This window comes from Salvelinus namaycush, unplaced genomic scaffold (assembly GCF_016432855.1).
Source record: "Salvelinus namaycush isolate Seneca unplaced genomic scaffold, SaNama_1.0 Scaffold457, whole genome shotgun sequence".
NCBI lineage: Eukaryota > Metazoa > Chordata > Actinopteri > Salmoniformes > Salmonidae > Salvelinus > Salvelinus namaycush.
The window spans coordinates 35304-60361 of NW_024061150.1; the positions used below are offsets into that span (position 1 = coordinate 35304).

At 48.9% G+C, this 25058-nt stretch overlaps 1 protein-coding gene across 1 annotated transcript in view; it reads left to right on the top strand.

The window, feature by feature from the left end:
* Nucleotides 1–531: 531 nt before the first annotated feature.
* The window catches only part of LOC120041394 (protein capicua homolog), a 72322-nt gene continuing 47795 nt past the window's right edge, over nucleotides 532–25058 (top strand). Inside the window, exons 1-3 of the mRNA XM_038986348.1 lie at nucleotides 532–696; nucleotides 11781–13515; nucleotides 13786–15792. Coding sequence (XP_038842276.1) covers nucleotides 12018–13515; nucleotides 13786–15792 — 3505 coding nt within the window. The 5' untranslated portion in view covers nucleotides 532–696; nucleotides 11781–12017. The remainder of the gene's footprint in view (nucleotides 697–11780; nucleotides 13516–13785; nucleotides 15793–25058) is intronic.

Sequence of the window (25058 nt, forward strand, 5' to 3'; positions counted from 1 at the left end):
GAGGGAGTTGACATACTTGTAGAAATCACGGATGAGCTTGTAGTTCTGTAAGTGCTCACACTATCAACGATCTATATTTTCCTTGGTGTTTTCGTGATAAGGAACGTCCCACAGTGGACTGTCTAGCCAGGGATGGCCCTTGCGCTGTCAGTTGTGGTAAACGTGCCCCATTATTTTGGAGGGGGGAGGACACCTATGCTATTCTATTGGCTAAACTCTGATTCGGTCCCTCCCTTGGGCCCACCCACACACTGTTCCTATGGTTCCCAATGCCCTTATTGGATACTGTATAGTTTGGGACTAGGCACTGGCTTTGTCTAATATCCCATAGCCATTCGCCAGATACACGTGTCAATCATGTGGACTTTGACAGCGGTCCACACCCTTTTCTTTGTACTGTTAACGCTGGTAGGCTACTGTACTTGTCAGAGATCTGTGATTGGTCAGAGAGGCCAGCTGTTAGTGGTTCATTCACCATTTTGAGACTGTAGTGGAAAAGGGACCCAGATCTTTTTTTATCCCTGTTTGAGTTGCTCTGGGAAAAATAGATGTTTTACGGAGGGAAATTAAAGTGCGAGCCCGGACCACACAGTAGCAACGGCCAGCCGAGGGATGTTACCCGCGAGCGTGCAAGCTTCCTCATCTGCAAAATAGGATCGTACATGTCTCTATTGCCAACTGAATTTTTCTGTTTGGGTGAGTTACAACTAACTGACTTGTATGTTCTTCTCCAACAAGCTAACAACAGTTACTATCAACGGTTAACGGTCGGTCTGGTTGCCCTGTTTTTCGTACTGATCGCATGTAAAGAAGAGTGACACAGCTTTCTTGCTAAGTATCAAGGAAGGGACGAGAGAAAAGAGGAGAGGGGGTGAGGGTGCACAGTCACTAAACTTTGTCAACGGATTAACTGCATAACCTGCAAGCAAGCTATAAGTAACTTTGCACTACTATTCTCCACCTCAACGTTGCAGTAAACTTGACTTTTTGCATAGCAGTAAATAGGTAATCGACCAATCTTGCATACCCCAGTGCAGCAAATACATGACACGCCAGGATTTACTATTGCTGTCCTAACTGTTTGTAAATAGTAAACGAATGGAACACTATGTCCTATATTGCCTAAAACAGTCCGGAGCAGTTGTAATGACGTTGTTGTTACTGCTACTACTACTACTACTACTACTACTGAGCAGTAGTAGCCAGATTAGCTAGCGATTTGTGACCCGCTTAAAATGAATGCTGTTTAGCTCGCTGAATTGAACTTTTGCGTCATGAACCGTCCCTGAAGTAACTGCACAATTTGCAATATATTTTAGTGTTAGAGAAAGATGTGCAAAGCTGCGTTGTGTAGAAAATGTCGTTGGGCTAAGCATTCGACACAGGCTGTTGTGTTTGTTTGCTTCTAGTAAGACAGCCTCAACTCCTTTGACATTGTGCAGTATGGAGTGCAGCGGCTCTAGTACTAGCTAGGCTACTCTTGCTCAGATCAGCGCAGAACCAAGGCCGGGGAGAAACAGCTCGTGTGCTGTCTGGCACTATGTAACGGATCCTCTCAGGCCGTGCTCCCACTTTTCTGCCCAGCTAAACTACTATCACAGCACTCTAGAGGCATCATGACTGCATTGAGCTGCAGTTTCCTTTTAGACTTTTCTACATTTGACATGTAGAGTATTTACAGAGAGTTAAACAACATTTGCAATTGGGGTATACAGACTTGTACCTTGGTGCTGTCAGTTTGCAATGTATTGCAGATTATGCATATAGAAAACCTTTGATTTTGTATCATCATCATTGCTTTCATCACTTAATTTGTGCATGCAAATGGAAATCTCTCCTAGATTGAAATGTATCCTGTAGTTTAGCAGAGCAGTTTGTCATTGATTTGGCATTGGCAGTCCTGCCATTGGGTCTCACTCATCACTGGACACCTCTGGTCCATGCTAAAGCTGTAGATCAATAACTGACTGGAGTCCTTAACGGTTGTTTCAACCTTCAATATTTCTGTTTCATCAATAATATGGACAGTGACAGCATAATTATGCCAGCAAGCAACTGACAGTATTTGAACTACGTCACAACTAAACTGATGTTCTCCACCGTAGCGCCCTCACACACTCACACACTCGTTCATAGTTCTCCCTCTCACTACACCAAAAATACCCTGACAAAATGTGTTCCTTAATGTCGCATTGTGCGATCACCCCACTCCCTCGTCGTACAGTGAGTACGTACGCAAGAGCTACTCAAGTGTGTGTGTGTGATGTGTGTTATTTTTTGCTGTTTCATGTGTGTTGGTTCCCTGGTGACCCAGTTGAAGGGTAGGATGGCCCTGTCACCACGGTAAACCACGGGGGAGAATACAGTACACTACCCTGGTACTACACCTTTTAATCCTTAGTGGTGTAGTGTATCTTAGTGCTCCCCTCTCCATCCCGTTCCCTCCACTGCAGCCCTGCGCCCTCTCAGACGCCCATAAAATACATTTCAGAGAGGGATGAACTGCAGTGTGCCATACCACACACACACACAGTATGAAGAGGTGCAGCACCAAACAAGGTAGAGACAACGTGAAGTCCCACACTCAACATATGGTGTTTTGTACACACACTCTTGTGTGACACATCTCCTGCACACGGGCAGTCGGGCACACACAGTGTACTGGGGCACTGCACTATATTCCTCACAAGTTGTTCACAAAAATTGCATTGTGGCAGTAGTTTATAACCGTGGGATAGTACAGTAATAAAGTGTAGTAGGACTAGGAACCTGCTTTTATTCTACATGTGTGCCCATGTCTACACTCTCTGTTGAGATTAGATGTCTGTATTAATTCCTCATCACAGTGTGTGTGTGTGTGTGTGTGTGTGTGTGTGTGTGTGTGTGTGTGTGTGTGTGTGTGTGTGTGTGTGTGTGTGTGTGTGTGTGTGTGTGTGTGTGTGTGTGGTCTTAGGCCAATGGACAATTGAACAGTGTGTCTGTTCTGTAAATTCCTGGTTGAGTGTTAGTGTGTGGGACTGCTCGCTGTGTGTGTGTAGTCAATGCTGCTCGTATTCCAGGGTGATCGTGTTTAGACTGAGTTCTGAGTACTAGGCCTTCACTGTCTGTGGGGCTAAATGTTTATCAATCAACCCCTTTAAGGCCAGTTCTGCCAGAGGCTCTCACAATACAGAATGGAATAATTTATATATTTAGAAGGATCTAGTTATTGGCCTTGTATTTTAGTTGGGACACTGTAGACTACATTAGATGGTACTTGAATCACATGATAAAATGTACATTGTACAATATTTGTATTGTACTGTAATAAACAGGCTAATCTCCTGTTATTGCCTTTTTTGTGATTGAGCCAGAATCAACTGATCTTTATCAAGGCCAGTAAATTATCATTGTCTTTTCCCAGAAGAAGATGCAGCATATGCTTAAAATTTCTCACAGTCAATTTCTGGAATCCAAAACAATGTATGAAGAAAAAAATGTTGGGCACATACAGACAGCTACTTTTACTTTATTACGCTTATTTTTTCAGGGACAATGCACATTATTGGGTGGCAGGTAGCCTAGCAGTTAAGAGCGTTGGGCAAGTAACCGAAAGGCTTCGAATCCCAGAGCTGGCAAGGTGGAAAAATCTGCCGTTCTGCCCTTTATCAAGGCAGTTAACCCCAAACGACAACTGCACCCCGGGCGCCGATAACGTTGGTAGAATGCATCCAGTTGTGCAATTGACTAGGTATCTCCTTTCCCTAATCTACAGTCTCGGTTTTAGCCAGCCGGCTAATTTTAGACCGTAATCCCAGGGCCGGTTATTAAAAACACTTAAAATGACAAGACTGACAATAAGCACATACAGAGCAGCATATGAGAAGTAACACTTAGCACGCAGACAGACGGCACAATAACACAAAAAACAACCAGTTCTTTGGAATTGTGGTCTTAAATGAAAATCAACATTTAGGATTGATGAAAAAAATACTAATTTTAGCCTTGGATGGTTGCTGATCTCTCTGGGCTGTATTCAACTAAAATCATGCCCATGATCAACACACTGACCTTGGCCTGATACCTCACACTCAATCTTGTACCACACACTACTTACAGGCAGTGTTTCCCCTATATTCATTTAGCAGTGACAAGCCGCCGCTGCTAAATCATGGCCCCCACTCCAAGAAATATGATGTAATATATATATATATATACAGTACCAGTCAGAAGTTTGGACACACCTAATCATTCCAGGGTTTTTATTTATTTTTTACTATTTTCTACATTGTAGAATAATAATGAAGACATCACAACTATGAAATAACACATATGGAACCATGTAGTAACCAAAACAGTGGTTCTGGTTCAGAGAATGCCAAGTGTGCAAAGCTGTCATCAAGACAAAGGGTGGCTACTTTGAAGAATCTAAAATCTAAAATATTTTTGGGGATTTAAAAAAAAAGATCTGGATGGTAAAACGTCAGTGTAAACTTAAATGACAAACAAACAGATATAAAGTATGTAGAAAAGATAAAGGAGCTATGTATTATAGATAAGATAATCTTTGAGAACTAACAATCACCAAGGCATGGGGCTACCATTGATTTTGTTATAATGTTTGAGTCACTCAGATAGAATTAGAACATGGCATAAGCTATGGCAAAAACACATTTATTGCAGGAAATTAGCTTTAAAACTGTCTGCAAATGTTCTCTCAGCCCCATGGCAAAATACGTAGAATTGCAGGAAATTAGCTTTAGAAAACCAACATTTTGTCTTTGTGGCCAATAGGAGGGCCTTTCAAATCTTTGGTCGAAGACGTGCAATTGGCCACGCCTACTACAACGCCCCCCCCCCCCCTACGCTATCTTTGCCACCGCTGCTGGGAAAAAAATCCTAGGGGAAACACTGCTTCCAGGAATAGATGAATGGTCACTAACCTTGAATTCCTAGTGTGTGGAGTAATAAAACGTAATAAAATACAAATAAAATGTAGCCTACAGTACGGCACAGTATACACACACGCTAAGGGCTCTACAGTACAACCATTTTACTCGCAAATGCGCCTAAATATTTTGCTGCGCGACCTGGAATTAAAATTTAGAACCACCGGTGTGCCTAGAAAATAAATCACCCAGATGATGATTGTTGCAAAGATAACTTCACTGTACAGCAGCCCCTGAGTGGAGAATACACTGAGCACAGATTCATGACCGTCATTGCACCATTACTACAAAGAAAACGTCTTGTTACCTCAAATATTTTCTCTACATTCCTTTGTGTGCTCCAACATTTTTCACCTTAGGCACACAGGTGCTCCTTGTAGAAAAGGTTAGTTTAGAGCCCTGCCGCTTTCTTATCAGCCGAAGCCAAGAGCATTTTAAAGACCATGACCAAACACATTTTTAAAGACCATGACCATGACCAAACACATTTTAAAGACCATGACCAAACACATTTTTAAAGACCATGACCATGACCAAACACATTTTAAAGACCATGACCATGACCAAACACATTTTTAAAGACCATGACCATGACCAAACACATTTTTAAAGACCATGACCATGACCAAACACATTTTTAAAGACCATGACCATGACCAAACACATTTTTAAAGACCATGACCAAACACATTTTTAAAGACTATGACCAAACACATTTTAAAAGACCATGACCATGACCAAACACATTTTTAAAGACCATGACCATGACCAAACACATTTTTAAAGACCATGACCATGACCAAACACATTTTTAAAGACCATGACCATGACCAAACACATTTTAATGACCATGACCAAACACATTTTTAAAGACCATGACCATGACCAAACACATTTTTAAAGACCATGACCAAACACATTTTTAAAGACCATGACCATGACCAAACACATTTTTAAAGACCATGACCATGACCAAACACATTTTTAAAGACCATGACCATGACCAAACACATTTTTAAAGACCATGACCATGACCAAACGCATTTTTAAAGACCATTACCAACACCAAACACATTTTAAAGACCATGACCATGACCAAACACATTTTTAAAGACCATGACCATGACCAAACACATTTTTAAAGACCATGACCATGACCAAACACATTTTAATGACCATGACCAAACACATTTTTAAAGACCATGACCAAACACATTTTTAAAGACCATCACCAAACACATTTTTAAAGACCATGACCATGACCAAACGCATTTTTAAAGACCATGACCATGACCATGACCATTTTAATGACCATGACCAAACACATTTTTAAAGACCATGACCATGACCAAACGCATTTTTAAAGACCATGACCATGACCAAACGCATGTTTAAAGACCATGACCATGACCAAACACATTTTAATGACCATGACCAAACACATTTTTAAAGACCATGACCAAACACATTTTTAAGGACCATGACCATGACCAAACACATTTTAAAGACCATGACCATGACCAAACACATTTTTAAAGACCATGACCATGACCAAACACATTTTAAAGACCATGACCATGACCAAACACATTTTTGGGGCTTGAGATCAGATCCCTGACTAGCTCCCTCCCCTGACTCCTCCAACATGTATCTCACCACTTCCCTACACTCACCACCTCCCTACACTCACCATGTCCCTACACTCACCACCTGCCTACACTCACCACCTCCCTACACTCACCACGTCCCTACACTCACCACGTCCCTACACTCACCACGTCCCTACACTCACCACCTCCCTACACTCACCACGTCCCTACACTCACCACCTCCCTACACTCACCACCTCCCTACACTCACCACGTCCCTACACTCACCACCTCCCTACACTCACCACCTCCCTACACTCACCACGTCCCTACACTCACCACCTCCCTACACTCACCACGTCCCTACACTCACCACCTCCCTACACTCACCACCTCCCTACACTCACCACCTCCCTACACTCACCACGTCCCTACACTCACCACCTCCCTACACTCACCACGTCCCTACACTCACCACGTCCCTACACTCACCACCTCCCTACACTCACCACCTCCCTACACTCACCACCTCCCTACACTCACCACGTCCCTACACTCACCACCTCCCTACACTCACCACCTCCCTACACTCACCACCTCCCTACACTCACCACCTCCCTACACTCACCACTACTAGGGACAGGAGGTTTTCCTCACAACGTCCCTACACTCACCACAACTAGGGACAGGAGGTTTACCACACCACGTCCCTACACTCACCACAACTAGGGGCCAGGAGGTTTACCACACCACATCCCTACACTCACCACAACTAGGGACCAGGAGGTTTACCACACCACATCCCTACACTCACCACAACTAGGGACAGGAGGTTTTCTTCTCAACGTCCCTACACTCACCACAACTAGGGACCAGGAGGTTTTCCTCACAACGTCCCTACACTCACCACAACTAGGGACAGGAGGTTTACCACACCACATCCCTACACTCACCACAACTAGGGGACAGGAGATTTTCCTCACAACGTCTCTACACTCACCACAACTAGGGACAGGAGGTTTTCCTCTCAACGTCCCTACACTCACCACAACTAGGGGCCAGGAGGTTTTCCTCACAACGTCTCTACACTCACCACAACTAGGGACAGGAGGTTTTCCTCACAACGTCCCTACACTCACCACAACTAGGGACAGGAGGTTTTCCTCACAACGTCCCTACACTCACCACAACTAGGGACAGGAGGTTTTCCTCTCAACGTCCCTACACTCACCACAACTAGGGACAGGAGGTTTTCCTCTCAACGTCCCTACACTCACCACAACTAGGGACAGGAGATTTTCCTCACAACGTCTCTACACTCACCACAACTAGGGACAGGAGGTTTACCACACCACGTCCCTACACTCACCACAACTAGGGGCCAGGAGGTTTACTGCACCACGTCCCTACACTCACCACAACTAGGGACAGGAGGTTTTCCTCTCAACGTCTCTACATTCACCACAACTAGAGACAGGAGGTTTTCCTCACAACGTCTCTACACTCACCACAACTAGGGACAGGAGGTTTTCCTCACAACGTCCCTACACTCACCACAACTAGGGGCCAGGAGGTTTTCCTCATAACGTCTCTACACTCACCACAACTAGGGGCCAGGAGGTTTTCCTCACAACGTCTCTACACTCACCACAACTAGGGACAGGAGGTTTACTGCACCACGTCCCTACACTCACCACAACTAGGGGCCAGGAGGTTTTCCTCATAACGTCTCTACACTCACCACAACTAGAGACAGGAGGTTTTCCTCACAACGTCTCTACACTCACCACAACTAGGGACAGGAGGTTTTCCTCACAACGTCCCTACACTCACCACAACTAGGGGCCAGGAGGTTTTCCTCATAACGTCTCTACACTCACCACAACTAGGGGCCAGGAGGTTTTCCTCACAACGTCTCTACACTCACCACAACTAGGGACAGGAGGTTTACTGCACCACGTCCCTACACTCACCACAACTAGGGCCAGGAGGTTTTCCTCACAACGTCCCTACACTCACCACAACTAGGGGCCAGGAGGTTTTCCTCACAACGTCTCTACACTCACCACAACTAGGGACAGGAGGTTTTCCTCACAACGTCTCTACACTCACCACAACTAGGGACAGGAGGTTTTTCTCACAACGTCCCTACACTCACCACAACTAGGGACAGGAGGTTTTCCTCACAACGTCCCTACACTCACCACAACTAGGGGCCAGGAGGTTTTCCTCACAACGTCTCTACACTCACCACAACTAGGGACAGGAGGTTTTCCTCACAACGTCCCTACACTCACCACAACTAGGGGCCAGGAGGTTTTCCTCACAACGTCTCTACACTCACCACAACTAGGGACAGGAGGTTTTCCTCACAACGTCCCTACACTCACCACAACTAGGGACAGGAGGTTTTCCTCACAACGTCCCTACACTCACCACAACTAGGGGCCAGGAGGTTTTCCTCACAACGTCTCTATACTCACCACAACTAGGGCCAGGAGGTTTTCCTCACAACGTCTCTACACTCACCACAACTAGGGCCAGGAGGTTTTCCTCACAACGTCCCTACACTCACCACAACTAGGGGCCAGGAGGTTTTCCTCACAACGTCTCTACACTCACCACAACTAGGGACAGGAGGTTTTCCTCACAACGTCTCTACACTCACCACAACTAGGGGCCAGGAGGTTTTCCTCATAACGTCTCTACACTCACCACAACTAGGGACAGGAGGTTTTCCTCACAACGTCCCTACACTCACCACAACTAGGGACAGGAGGTTTTCCTCACAACGTCTCTACACTCACCACAACTAGGGACAGGAGGTTTTCCTCACAACGTCCCTACACTCACCACAACTAGGGGCCAGGAGGTTTTCCTCACAACGTCTCTACACTCACCACAACTAGGGACAGGAGGTTTTCCTCACAACGTCCCTACACTCACCACAACTAGGGGCCAGGAGGTTTTCCTCACAACGTCTCTACACTCACCACAACTAGGGACAGGAGGTTTTCCTCACAACGTCCCTACACTCACCACAACTAGGGACAGGAGGTTTTCCTCACAACGTCCCTACACTCACCACAACTAGGGACAGGAGGTTTACCACACAACGTCTCTACACTCACCACAACTAGGGACAGGAGGTTTACCACACCACGTCCCTACACTCACCACAACTAGGGGCCAGGAGGTTTTCCTCACAACGTCTCTACACTCACCACAACTAGGGGCCAGGAGGTTTTCCTCACAACGTCTCTACACTCACCACAACTAGGGGCCAGGAGGTTTTCCTCACAACGTCTCTACACTCACCACAACTAGGGACAGGAGGTTTTCCTCACAACGTCCCTACACTCACCACAACTAGGGGCCAGGAGGTTTTCCTCACAACGTCTCTACACTCACCACAACTAGGGACAGGAGGTTTTCCTCACAATGTCCCTACACTCACCACAACTAGGGGCCAGGAGGTTTTCCTCACAACGTCTCTACACTCACCACAACTAGGGACAGGAGGTTTTCCTCACAATGTCCCTACACTCACCACAACTAGGGGCCAGGAGGTTTTCCTCACAACGTCTCTACACTCACCACAACTAGGGGCCAGGAGGTTTACCGCACCACGTAACCGTAATTGCTCTACTTTCAGGCCAGGTGTCATTCTAATGAATGAATCAGGCCATCCGGTTATTTTAGCCGAAGGGAGAGAAAGGGCCAAAAGCCGTAATGGGACGGCCAGGGGCCTGAGAGTGTGAGACAGGCTGAGGGAGTTTGTAACAGCCTCACAGGAAGTGGTTAAACTAAATACTAAAGAGGTTATGGTGTACAACAGAAAGCATTGGTTGTGTACGTGTGTGAGTCGTTTTTAGCATGGGCAAACAAACAGTTAAAACACGGTGTGTCTTAAAATGACTCTGTTGAAGAATTCTCCCAATAGCCTAACCCTCACTTCATCTCCGAGAAATGTGTGCGTGTTTACATCCGTGTGTGTGTTTGCCTCTGTGTGTGTGTGTGTGTGTGTGTGTGTGTGTGTGTGACTGTTTTTGTTTCGTTTTGCGCATCACTGAATAGTGTGCCTGACCGTGTGCCAGGGTTAACATTTTGAGCACATTAAACCAATATGAGCACATTAAACCAATATGAGCACATTACACCATGCCAGATTATTCAAAATGTGTATCTGTGTTTGCCAGTACGAAAAAGAGACAAGGAGACACAAAAGAGAGAGAGAGAGTGAAAGAAAAAGGGAAAGAGAGAGTAGGGCCGGGTGTGCTAGAACGAGTGTGGAAAATCCCTATGACTCTATATGAGAAAGGCAGACCTATTGTATAGCCGGCTTACTCTGTTCTCTCTCTCTCTCTCTCTGTCTCTCTCTGCCGTGTGTAGCCGTCTCTGTGTGTAATCAGCCCTCGGCCTCTGTGTGTGAGTGATCTCACCCTGCCCACCATAGACCACCACTGTCTGATGGGAGTTAAAAAAAATACCTGTTTATGACCCATGTATTGGTGTGTGTTTTTACCTGATGTGTAAATGTGAGCCCAGGCACACACATGCACACACATGTCGCATTGAACAGCACAGCCTGGATTGTGTGTGTGTGTGTGTGTGTGTGTGTGTGTGTGTGTGTGTGTGTGTGTGTAATACTAGAGCAGTGCTCAGATGTAAAACCGTATGTATTGAGTCATAGTGACCAAGCTAATGTATTAAATAATATGCGTTCAGTTTCTAGTTTAACCTCAATGATGATACATCTGTAAAAGCTCTGTTTAGTTAGTGGAATGTTAGTGGAGGCTCATCCACAAATGTTAGGAACTGTGGCCTTTGAAACATCGTCATTAGCTGGAGTGGGAATCATCAACACTGTTTACTTCCTCAAATTCACCCAACATTAATGTATATCCGAGACATGCATGCACATGCACACATTACATGGAGGTGAATGGTGGCGTTATGAGCCGGTTGGTGGGAAGTCATTCAGTGCAGTACACTTCCAGGTATGACATCATTTTCTAATCTCAGCCATTTTTGATGATGACGATAATAAATGACCACCTACCTTCTCTCTCTCTCTCTCTCTCTCTCTCTCTCTCTCTCTCTCTCTCTCTCTCTCTCTCTCTCTCTCTCTCTCTCTCTCTCTCTCTCTCTCTCTCTCTCTCTCTCTCTCTCTCTCTCTCTCTCTCTCTCTCTCTCTCTCTCTCTCTCTCTCTCTCTCTCTCTCTCTCTCTCTCTCTCTCTCTCTCTCTCTCTCTGTTTTTAGTCTGATTTTCAAAAGAACAAGGAAGGAAAAAGGGCAGTGAAAAAGAGAGCAGAAGACCAGGGGGCACCGGGAAAAGAAAGGAAAGGAAGAAACAGGGTAAAAATAAGACGAGCCAAAGAAAGGATAGAGGAACCGTCAGCACTCACCCCACAGAGTATAAAGGCAGAAAGGATAGAGGAACCGTCAGCACTCACCCCACAGAGTATAAAGGCAGAAAGGAAAAGACAAGGTGAAGAGATGAAGCCACTAAAGAAACAGAGGGGGCGCTCTCCCCCCTCCACACGGGCCAAAGGGGGGAAGAAGAGAGGGGCGACAGAGACCCCCCCAGAGAGGGACAACGGGAACAAACTCAGGAAGGAGAACCAAGGCAGACAGCCTCAAACCACGCCCCCCGCCCACTTGCCACGGAAACAATCCACAACCTCCTCTGAAAGCTCTCAGCAGGAGCCAATCAGAGGCAGCGAGACCCCAAAGAAGGAGGGGCCTAGAGAGCAGGTGCTGCAAAGGCAACCTGAAGATAAAGAGAAGACCGAGGACAGCAGAGGGGGGGTTGGGGGGAAATTAGGGGGGCCTAACAGCACCCCCACCTCCTCCCATAACAACACCCTCACCATCCCCACCCCCACTACCAGTCCCAGCCCTACCTCCATGTCCAGTAGGAAAACAGCCACCTTCAAGGCCAGAATCCCCAAGAAGAAGTACATCGCTGAACACTATGCTGGTAGCAACGCCCCCGGCCTCACCTTCACCCCTGCCCCCATGCACAACAGCCACAGTAACTACAGTAGTACTAGCAGTAGTATTAACATCATCAACAGCCGTAGTACTAACAGTAATAACAGTAGTAATACCATTAGTAACAGTAGTAGGACTAACACTACTATTAATGGTATTAACAGCATTAGTAACAGCATTAGTAACAGCCGTAGTAGCAGCTCAGTCAGCCTCTCGTTAGCCCCCAGTGTGTCCAATGAGGAGAGGAAGGTAGCCGCTAGCAGCCACAGCCATGGCCCGGGGGAACAGGGGATGACAGGGGCCTCCATAGAGCCCAACAATGGCAGTGTGGCCCCACAGGACAGAGAGAGAGACCCCCAGGGTGGGGAGACAGAGGCAGAGGGGGCCCCTAACTCAGTACGCTCCGTTTCGACGGATACAGCCAGCGAGCACGATCTGGAGGTGAACTCCCAGCCCAGTACCAGCCCTGCTAGAGCCCCCTACCATGGCAGCCTGCCCCCTTACTCTGCTACTACCTCCCAGGCCTGCCCCAACCAGAGCCACAGAAAGGGCAGTCTGTCCGGGGCGGATGCCCTGGCCAAAGGCCTGAAGAACCAGAGAGTTCTAGCCCGCTGTCGATGGAGAGACAGACTTAACGGAGAGCAAGGTGGGAGGGAGAGAGAGAGGGATGGACCCCTGTCTCCTATGTTCAGGGCTGGGGTGGTGCGGCGGGTGAGTGGGGGCAGCGCTGATATCCAGCTGCAGGGGGAGGAGGGGATACTCTGTTACCCCTTTCAGGGGGGGACCGAACACCCGGAGGGGGAGGAGACGAGCGTGGAGTTCATCCTGGACGCCCCCCCACCCGGCACGGCGTCCGTGGCCATCGGGACACGCGTATGTGTGCCTTTCGGAGGGGGGCGAGATGGGGGTGAACAGGGGACACCTCAGCTATACAGAGAAGGGGTGCTGTCCCAGGTAGACCCCCACCCTGCCGTGTCGTTCCCCTACAGGGTGCTACTGTGTGAGGATCGAGAGGCGCTGGAGAATGGAGGGAGGGAGGAGGAGGGAGGGATGGAGGAGGAGAGGAGGAGGGCGCAGGCCCAGGCTGTATGGGTGTCCAGACAGAGCCTGAGGCTGCTGACTCCCCCCTGGGAACTGCCTCACCCAGAGGGGGGGAGAGAGAGGGAGAGGGAGAGAGAGAGGGAGGAGAGGGAGAGAAGGGAGGAGATGGAGGTGGAGAGGGAGGTGTGCCAGCTGAGTATTGGGATGGCGCTGGGTGGGCCGATGGGAGGGGGAGCGAGGTTGGTGCACAGCTTCTCTCCAGCTGGGGTGGTGGGGGGGCATCACTATGGAAACATCCCCCCCCACCCCTCCTCGTTGGTAACGACCAGCGTTGTCAACATCACTGGAGAGGGTTACCCTGACAGAGAGATAGAACAAGAGAGACAGAAACAGCCCCAAACACCAGAGGAGGACATGGAGATGTCTAGGTTCAGTATGGACACCCAGCATCGCCACATCCTCTCCAAGCCCCTCCTCGGGGGGCATAGCTACCCCTCCTCCCAACACCTGGTCCAGGGCCTGGGCACGCCACTGGGCTCTCACCTGTCCTCCCTCACCTTGCCTGGCCCTGAGGCCCTGGGCATGACCCCCACACCACACCTACCCCCTTCCAAGAGCACCCTGGTCCCCATGGACAAGACCCCCACCCAGATCCCCACCCCTACCCCTAGAGGGGAGTCTACCTCCTCCTCAGCCTCCTCCTCGCGCTCCCGCACCCCCCTGTCGGCCGCCCTGCAGAAGTACAAGAAGGGAGACGTGGTGTGCACCCCTAACGGTATCCGCAAGAAGTTCAACGGCAAGCAGTGGAGACGCCTCTGTTCCAGAGAGGGCTGTATGAAGGAGTCCCAGAGACGAGGCTACTGCTCACGCCACCTCTCCATGAGAACTAAAGAGATGGAGGGAGCGGGAGGAGGGGGAGAGAGGGACAAGGGGAGAGGAGGAGGGGGGAGCAGTTCAGGGACGGTCACCCCCTCTGACCTGCGTGGGTTTGACTGGGATGAGACGTCCAGAGACAGCAGCGAGGCCAGCAGTAGAGGAGACTCTCGCCCTCGGCTGGTGCTGCCCTCCCTCCTACCCCATGACTTCTCCAGGTTTGACTTTGACGAGTGTGAGGCAGCCACCATGCTGGTGTCTCTGGGCAGCTCTCACTCTGGGACCCCCTCCTTCTCCCCCACCTCCAACCAGTCCCCTTTCTCCCCCGCCCCCTCGCCCTCACCCTCCCCCCTCTTCGGATTCCGTCCCGCCAACTTCTCCCCCATCACCGCCTCCTCCGTCCTCCCCCCTCCTCGTAGACACAGACACCCCAGTGCCACAGGGGGCAAGCTGAGCACCCCTGGGGGGGCAGAGAGGGAGAGGCATACCTCAGGGGTCCAGCCGTCCTTCCACACTAACCTGACCTTCACTGTCCCCATGAGTCCCAGCAAACGCAAAACAGACGTTCACCCTCCTCCCTCCTCCCACCCCCACCACGACTACCCCCCCAAACCTGAGCTGGAGCAGGGGGACCTGCACCCTGCCTCGTTCCCCATCCTCTCCCCCCAGACCCCAGCACACACCCACGCTTACACACCCACCTTCTCCTGTCCCCGAGGGGTGAGCACACCAACCAGCCGGCCCCCCTCCTCCTCCACCACCTCCCCCCCTCCCCTCCTGGTGTCCCCAACTCCCCCCTCCCCTCCAGACTCAGGCCCCCGCCGTTTCCACCCCACATCCCAGCAGGCCTTGCGGGACTCTCCAGTGATCGTGCGGAACCCGGAGGTTCCTCTGGCCAAGTTCACAGAGCGTCCGTTAGGCCGTGGGGGGGGGGGAGTAGGTGATCCTAAGAGTCTTAACAGCGTTACTCCCCAGCCTGTCTCCACTCTCCAAGTCCCTGTACCCATCAACGCTGCTGCTGCCGCGGCAACCAACGGCACCGTCCTCCTCCAGAGCCCCACCCCCACCCTAGTGCTGGTGTCATCCGCTCCGCCCTTCCTGACCTCCATCACCCCCGGTTACCCAGCTTTGGCTTGCATCTCCATCTCCACCACGCCCCCCTCTTCGGGACCCCCCCTCACCAACCCAGCCGGCCCAGGGGAAGGGGGGGGTAGGACCGAGAGGACAGGCTCGTTTGGGGGGGAGGTTCAGCAGCCAGTGGCCTGTCACCCCTCTCCTACAGCCCTGCTGCCCCTCATACTGCCTGCAGAGAACCTGCACCCCACACCATGCAAAGAGATCATCATGGGACGCCCTGGGACAGGTGAGACACACTGGGAGACAGCCTGGACATGAAGGGATGAGATGGGGTAGAGGTAAACGGGGAGGGATGAGATGGGGTAGAGGTACAGGGGGAGGGATGAGGTGGGGTAGAGGTAAACGGGGAGGGATGAGGTGGGGTAGAGGTAAACGGGGAGGGATGAGATGGGGTAGAGGTACAGGGGGAGGGATGAGGTGGGGTAGAGGTAAACGGGGAGGGATGAGGTGGGGTAGAGGTAAACGGGGAGGGATGAGATGGGGTAGAGGTAAACGGGGAGGGATGAGATGGGGTAGAGGTACAGGGGGAGGGATGAGATGGGGTAGAGGTAAACAGGGAGGGATGAGGTGGGGTAGAGGTAAACGGGGAAGGATGAGATGGGGTAGAGGTAAACGGGGAGGGATGAGATGGGGGAGAGGTACAGGGGGAGGGATGAGATGGGGTAGAGGTAAACAGGGAGGGATGAGGTGGGGTAGAGGTAAACGGGGAGGGATGAGATGGGGTAGAGGTAAACGGGGAGGGATGAGATGGGGTAGAGGTACAGGGGGAGGGATGAGATGGGGTAGAGGTACAAGGGGAGGGATGAGATGGGGTACAGGGGAAGGGATGAGATGGGGTAGAGGTACAGGGGGAGGGATGAGATGGGGTAGAGGAACAGGGGAAGGGATGAGATGGGGTAGAGGAACAGGGGGAGGGATGAGATGGGGTAGAGGTAAACGGGGAGGGATGAGATGGGGTAGAGGAACAGGGGGAGGGATGAGATGGGGTAGAGGTACAGGGGGAGGGATGAGATGGGGTAGAGGTACAGGGGGAGGGATGAGATGGGGTAGAGGAACAGGGGGAGGGATGAGATGGGGTAGAGGTAAACGGGGAGGGATGAGATGGGGTAGAGGAACAGGGGGAGGGATGAGATGGGGTAGAGGTACAGGGGGAGGGATGAGATGGGGTAGAGGTAACAGGGGAGGGATGAGATGGGGTAGAGGAACAGGGGGAGGGATGAGATGGGGTAGAGGTACAGGGGGAGGGATGAGATGGGGTAGAGGTAACAGGGGGAGGGATGAGATGGGGTAGAGGAACAGGGGGAGGGATGAGATGGGGTAGAGGTAACAGGGGGAGGGATGAGATGGGGTAGAGGTAACAGGGGAGGGATGAGATGGGGTAGAGGAACAGGGGGAGGGATGAGATGGGGTAGAGGTAACAGGGGGAGGGATGAGATGGGGTAGAGGTACAGGGGGAGGGATGAGATGGGGTAGAGGAACAGGGGGAGGGATGAGATGGGGTAGAGGAACAGGGGGAGGGATGAGATGGGGTAGAGGAACAGGGGGAGGGATGAGATGGGGTAGAGGTAACAGGGGAAGGGGGAGGGATGAGATGGGGTAGAGGTAACGGGGAGGGATGAGATGGGGTAGAGGAACAGGGGGAGGGATGAGATGGGGTAGAGGTAAACGGGGAGGGATGAGATGGGGTAGAGGAACAGGGGGAGGGATGAGATGGGGTAGAGGAACAGGGGGAGGGATGAGATGGGGTAGAGGAACAGGGGGAGGGATGAGATGGGGTAGAGGAACAGGGGGAGGGATGAGATGGGGTAGAGGAACAGGGGGAGGGATGAGATGGGGTAGAGGAACAGGGGGAGGGATGAGATGGGGTAGAGGTAAACGGGGAGGGATGAGATGGGGTTAGGGTTAGGGACATCCCAAGGATCCCAGATAGCACTGACCCAGGGCTTACAGTAACAAGGAAGGGCTGGTCGGTGACTGTTGGGTCAGAGTAGGGAAATCAGTTCAGTTTAAATGGGTATAAAATACAGGATATACTGTATGTAATGTAGGCCACATACGGACCGTTTCCACCATCTCTCGCTGGGTGTGTGTGTGTCATCATTGTTTGAAACTGGGTTTAGATAGAGAGTGGGGAAGGCCTCTGAAAGAGAGGATGGGAGGATGAATGACATTTGGGGTTTTGTCTTTGAGAGAATGCAACTGACATGAATCCTCTCAGTCCCATCTCTGCAGTGCCGTCTGACTGTAAGAAGGGGTACAGTACCAGTTAGGATACGGTATGTAGGCTACCACTGCACCAGTACGGTCAGTTCTACCATTCTGGTGTGTGTGTGTGTCAGTTTCTCTAATAAACAATAGGACAGTATTGACAGGAGGTAATACCACAGGAGAACCATAGGTGTGTGTGTGTGTGCGTGCGTGCGTGCGTGTGTGTCTAAAGAGACGGAGGGATGGTTTGGTTAGCTGCCTTTCCCCAAAGGCTATTATCTACTCACGCCACTTATCAATGACGCGTTGAGCGTGTGTGTCTGTGTGTGTGTCTGTCTCTGTGTCATGTTGTCTAGTATGAAGGGGTAAAATAAGGTCTGGGAGTTATTTTTGAATGAGTTGGTTTGGGCTCGTCCATTTTAGAGTTGTGTGTGTTTGCATGCGCACGTTACAGTGCCAGAGTGCATGTGGGTGTGTAAAGAATCCTCTGTGCTTCAAGCTCCTGTGTGGGCTCTCTTTCTCTCTCTGTGTGTGTGTGTGTGTGTGTGTGTGTGTGTGTGTGTGTGTGTGTGTGTGTGTGTGTGTGTGTGTGTGTGTGTGTGTGTGTGTGTGATCAATAAACAGTGAATCAACATTTCTCCATCTGCACTGGACCAGTGGTATGACATTTAGATGGCCTGTTGTTGTATTCAGTGTGTGTGTGATTGTATGTGTTGTAGGTCTAGCTATTTGTCTGTCTTTGCGAGACAAGTGTATGTGGGTGTTTTCTCTCTCTTGAGAGAAAGAGGGTGTGAGTTCTTGTTTGTGCATGTGGTTGTCAGAGAGAAACTAGGGAGAAGTGTGTGTGCTTACTGCGTAGTTACGATGAGCTTTGAGTGTAAAACTGCTACACACACATAACAAATAGATTAACATATTGCAGATAAAAGTGACATTATACAGTTGAAGTCGGAAGTTTACATACACCGTAGCGAAATACATTTAAACTCAGTTTTTCACAATTCCTGATGTTTAATCCTAGTAACAATTCCCTGTCTTAGGTCAGTTAGGATCACCACTTTATTTTAAGAATGTGAAATAATAGTAGAGAGAATTATTTCTTTCAGCTTTTATTTCTTTCATCACATTCCCAGTGGGTCAGAAGTTTACATACACTCAGTTAGTATTTGGTAGCATTGCCTTTAAATTGTTTAACTTGGGTCAAATGTTTCGGGTAGCCTTCCACAAGCTTCCCACAATAAGTTGGGAGAATTTTGGTCCATTCCTCCTGACAGAGCTGGTGTAACTGAGTCAGGTTTGTAGGCCTCCTTGATCGCACATGCTTTTTCAGTTCTGCCCACAATTTTTCTATAAGATTGAGGTCACGGCTTTGTGATGGCCACTCCTATACCTTGACTTTGTTGTCCTTAAGCCATTTTGCCACAACTTTGGAAGTATGCTTGGGGTCATTGTCCATTTGGAAGACCCATTTGTGACCAAGCATTAACTTCCTGACTGATGTCTTGAGATGTTCCTCCCTCATGATGCCATCTATTTTGTGAAGTGCACCAGTCCCTCCTGCAGCAAACCACCCCCACAACATGATGCTGCCACCCCTGTGCTTCACGGTTGGGATGGTGTTCTTCGGCTTGCAAGCCTCCCCCTTTTTCCTCCAAACATAACGATGGTCATTATGGCCAAACAGTTCTATTTTTGTTTCATCAGACCAGAGAACATTTCTCCAAAAAGTACAATCTTTGTCCCCATGTGCAATTGCAAACCATAGTCTGGCTTTTTTTATGGCGGTTTTGGAGCAGTGGCTTCTTCCTTGCTGAGCGGCCTTTCAGGTTATGTCGATATAGGACTTGTTTTACTGTGGCTATAGATATTTTGTACCTGTTTCCTCCAGCATCTTCACAAGGTCCTTTGCTGATGTTCTGGGATTGATTTGCACTTTTCGCACTAAAGTACGTTCATCTCTAGGAGACAGAACGCGTCTCCTCCCTGTGCGGTATGACGGCTGCGTGGTCCCATGGTGTTTATACTTGCGTACTATTGTTTGTACAGATGAACGTGGTACCTTCAGGCATTTGGAAATTGCTCCCAAGGATGAACCAGACTTGTGGAGGTCTTCAATTGTTTTTCTGAGGTCTTGGCTGATTTCTTTTGATTTTCCCATGATGTCAAGCATTGAGGCACTGAGTTTGAAGGTAGGCCTTGAAATACTTCCACAGGTACACCTCCAATGGACTCAAATGATGTCAATTAGCCTATCAGAAGCTTCTAAAGCAATGACATCATTTTCTGGAATTTTCCAAGCTGTTTAAAGGCCCAGTCAACTTAGTGTATGTCAACTTCTGACCCACTGGAAATGTCATACAGTGAATTATAAGTGAAGTAATCTGTCTGTAAACAATTGTTGGAAGTGTATGTAAGGAAGTGGAAGTGTATCTAAGTGTATGTAAACTTCCGACTTCAACTGTATACACTGAACAGAAATATAAACGCAATATAGAACAATTTCAACGACTTTACTGAGTTACAGTTCATATAAGGAAATCAGTCAATTTAAATAAATACATTTGGCCCTAATCTGGGAACCAGGCCCAGCCAATCATAATGAGCTTTTCCCACAAAAGAGCTTTATTACAGACAGAAATACTCCTCAGTTTCATCAGCTGTCTGGGTGGCTCGCCTCAGACGATCCCGCAGGTAAAGAGGCTGGATGTGGAGTTCCTGGGCTGGCATGGTTACACGTGATCTGCAGTTGTGAGGCCGGTTGGACGTACTGACAAATTCTCAAAAACAAGGCGGCTTATGGTAGAGAAATTTACATTAAATTCTCTGGCAACAGCTCTGGTGGCCATTCCTGCAGTCAGTATGCCAATTGACTAAACTGCACATTTTAGAAGCGGCCTTTTATTGTCCCCAGGTCAAGGTGCAACTGTGTAATGATCATGCTGTTTAATCAGCTTCTTGATTTGCCACACCTGTCAGGTGGGTGGATTATCTTGGCAAAGCAGAAATGCTCACTAACAGGGATGTAAATCAATTTGGGCACCAAATTTGAGAGAAATAATATTTTGGCGCGTATGGTACATTTCAGGGAGCTTTTATTTCAGCTCATGAAACATGGGACTAACACTTCATGTTGCGTTTATATATATTTTTTATAACATCATGTACTTTCACACTGGGCAGGTCACTTATAAGATGATTCCAGCCCCCCTATTCTCTACTGAATGGCTGTACAATTGAGTTAGTTGGTAGAACTCCAGCTTTGGCTAGAGGTGATATGTGAGAGAGAAGGGAGGAGGAGTGAGTCAGGTAAATTAGATTGAACTCTGTTGGAGAAGTGAGACAGAAGGATGAGTTTTCTGCAGCTTCCTTCCCCTGTTTCCACTCCTCCTTCCACCCATCCAATACAATGTTCCATTTATTCATGTTTATTATCGTCACACACACTTTAAAGTCACAGTCTGGGATTTGTGTTTCAGCCTAACAGTAGCCCTGCCACTCGGTTTGGTGAGCTGAGGGGTGGGGCTGGGAAATGTAACTACTCTCAAACTCAGACAGAACTCTGGATTCAGGAACTGCATGTGTGTTTGTAACTCAAAGTTCATTTTACAAAGGGAGCAAGAGGGTCAATGTCAGAGTAAAGGGTAGTGCTGTAAAATTGATAGAACCATTGAGAGACTACGTGAGAAAAGGATGAGGTGGAGGGAGAGAGGATGAAAGGGAAGAGTATATCATATGTGCATGATGCATTGTAAGTAGTGTGTGTGTGTGTGTGTGTGTGTGTGTGTGTGTGTGTGTGTGTGTGTGTGTGTGTGTGTGTGTGTGTGTGTGTGTGTGTGTGTGTGTGTGTGTGTGTGTGTGTGTGTGCGCGCAACCACGCATCAATCATCAAACACCGGAAATGATGTGTACGTGCCAAAACGTCTGTTGCCATGGCAAAAAAAGAAAACACTCCCATACACCGATGTACATGCACCCAACATGCAGTACAAATAGAAGCTGGCGCTATGCAGTTCCCCTTCGCAGTCAGTGGAAGTGGAAAGACACAGTCCTGCCTCTTTCGGTTCATCTTTGACATTTTAGTTAACATTTAAACATGAACGCAAGACAAGAATTCTGATGTAGCTCTCTAAATTGATTTGTAGTTGACGTTGAAGTGCTCGGGGTCAAATCTTTATTTCCAAGTTTGTACTGTTAATGTTACCACAGAACCCAGCACGAAATACACATCGCACAAAGTCATGGTAACTGTGTTTTTCTCAGGCTTTATTACCTCCTAAGGGCAATTTGCTGTACATCATATGGAACAACATGGACGCATAAATAGTACTCTGATAAACAACTTAGGCCTCTACATTACATTCCCATTTTGACACGCCTACTCCAACATTTTGATTTCAGAATCTGACTGTTCTCTAAATAATTCAAATCAACGGTTTCACTTCTTATTCTAGTTAGGCTATGTGCTCCACCTTTAAAGTGACCACCTACAGCATTAGCCTAGTTCTGGCCAGGCCCGGTCAAACAAGGTTATGCCATTACTTTCTGGAATACAAATCTACTGTATGTAGCATGAATGAACCTTTTGTAGTGAGGTTAGGACTGTGCGTGTGGTTGGTGCATGCTTCATACAGAGTCTATTAGAACTAAATGATCCTTCTCAGCCCTGTGTTAGTTAGTAGACCCCGTTAGTTTCTCACAGAGCCAAATGGAAACAGATTTGCGATGGAAACTCCAGCCTTCTCTGTGATTATGAGGTGAAATCTGGATAGTCAGTGCTTCACGGCCAGCCTGACTGGGCTTAGTGCCTTCACACACATCTACCCAACACCAGGCGGGCACACACAGACCCCCGAATCTGGGCACACACACACACACACACACACCCACCACCGGGGCCGGCCAGGCACAAACACACACACAGATGCAGCACAGGGCACGCCACGCACACACACACCCAACACAGGGCACTCACTTATACACACACCCAACACAGGGCACTCACTTATACACACACCTAACACAGGGCACTCACTTATACACACACACCCAACACAGGGCACTCACTTATACACACACCTAACACAGGGCACTCACTTATACACACACACCCAACACAGAGTACTCACTTATACACACACACACACACCCAACACAGGGCACTCACTTATACACACACACCCAACACAGAGTACTCACTTATACACACACACCCAACACAGGGCACTCACTTATACACACACACCCAACACAGGGCACTCACTTATACACACACACCCAACACAGGGCACTCACTTATACACACACACCCAACACAGGGCACTCACTTATACACACACACCCAACACAGGGCACTCACTTATACACACACACCCAACACAGGGCACTCACTTATACACACACACCCAACACAGGGCACTCACTTATACACACACACCCAACACAGGGCACTCACTTATACACACACACCCAACACAGGGCACTCACTTATACACACACACCCAACACAGGGCACTCACTTATACACACACACCCAACACAGGGCACTCACTTATACACACACACCCAACACAGGGCACTCACTTATACACACACACCCAACACAGGGCACTCACTTATACACACACACCCAACACAGGGCACTCACTTATACACACACACACACTCAGGAAAAGCAACTGGAGACCCGTCTCTTCCCCTCTCCTTTCTCTGTCTCGCTCTGCCTTTCCCAAACCACAAAAAGCGCCCATTCTCCATGTTAACCCTTCGCTCCATCGCACTGCAGTCTCCTCCTCTCCCTCTCGCCATCCTGGTCTACCCGGATACAGATACCCGGGAATAACAACACCCCCTCCCCTTTACGTAACACTTAAAGCCTCGCACTGGCTCCCAGACCATGGCAACAGACTACCACACATCTGGATAGACTAACACTCATTCATATCGTTATATTACCATGTATATATAGTCAAATACACAAGGGCAGGCTTATGCGTCACTATTGTACTTCATAAAACATATATTTTTTGGGGGGGGAGTCTAAAAAGTAAATTTTTATTGTTCCTCTGAGGTACAGGTGCTCTCCGACCTAAGTTAGACTTAGCTTTACTTTAGGAGAGGAGTTTTTATTTTAGGCAGGTCGAACATCTCTCTTCCCGCTCTCTTCCTCTCTCTCCTGCTCGAGTGTTTTCCCAGGCTGTCTGGCATGGCTCTGTCCGTCTGCTGGTGCTTTATCTGCTGGCTCATACTGCCTCTAGGTGGACAAACACACACATTACATCTCAGCCATGGAACAGGGACAGGGGAGGACGGCGCACCTAGACGCTGATCTGGAGTCAGTTTGGTGTGTTCCCCCTATAATGGTTAAGGTTAGGATTTGGCAATGTTGAGTTGATCCTAGATCAGTGGCTAGGGAGTGGGAACAGGAGAAGTACTGTGCTCTGGAACAGGGTAATGCTCAATGTTAGTGCGCATGTGTCCTGTGTCTGAAAATAACAGACGATAAAGAGCTCGACTGTCGATGGTGGATATGTGTGTACTGAAGAACACTGAGCATCTCTTGTACCCATGTCCATGATTTGTCTGGGCAGGCTGGATCACACACTGAAACACACACAGCTCATGGTCTCAGGAAAGCTTCAGGTTGACGTGACGCACACTAGTTCTGTTTTTTACAGACGCCGAATTCCATGATTTGATTACGCACGAAGAGATGACATCATAACGCTCTGTCTCTAGGGAAGACACAGAGGCCAGGTGGAGGGTGGTGTGTGTTGTGGTGCGTTCAGTGGGCCATTGGTCTCCACAAGTGACATGTGGACTTGTGCCCAACATGACTGTTACCATGGTAACTGTGAAGGGTGGAGAATCGAGTTATAATTGGATAGAGCAAATGATTGGTAGGAGGAAGGAGAGAGAGGGGGAGAGATGGATTTGGGGAGTGGGAGAAAGTGGGCGGGAGAGAGAGAGTGTGGTGTGCCCCTATATGTGATGCCAGGTGAGAGTGGGAGTCAGGGTGGGTGTTGGAGGGAGAAAGAGGCGAGAGAGAGAGAGACTGTGGCGTGCCCCTATATGTGATGCCAGGTGAGAGTGGGAGTCAGGGTGGGTGTTGGAGGGAGAAAGAGGCGAGAGAGAGAGACTGTGGCGTGCCCCTATATGTGATGCCAGGTGAGAGTGGGAGTCAGGGTGGGTGTTGGAGGGAGAAAGAGGCGAGAGAGAGAGAGACTGTGGCGTGCCCCTATATGTGATGCCAGGTGAGAGTGGGAGTCAGGGTGGGTGTTGGAGGGA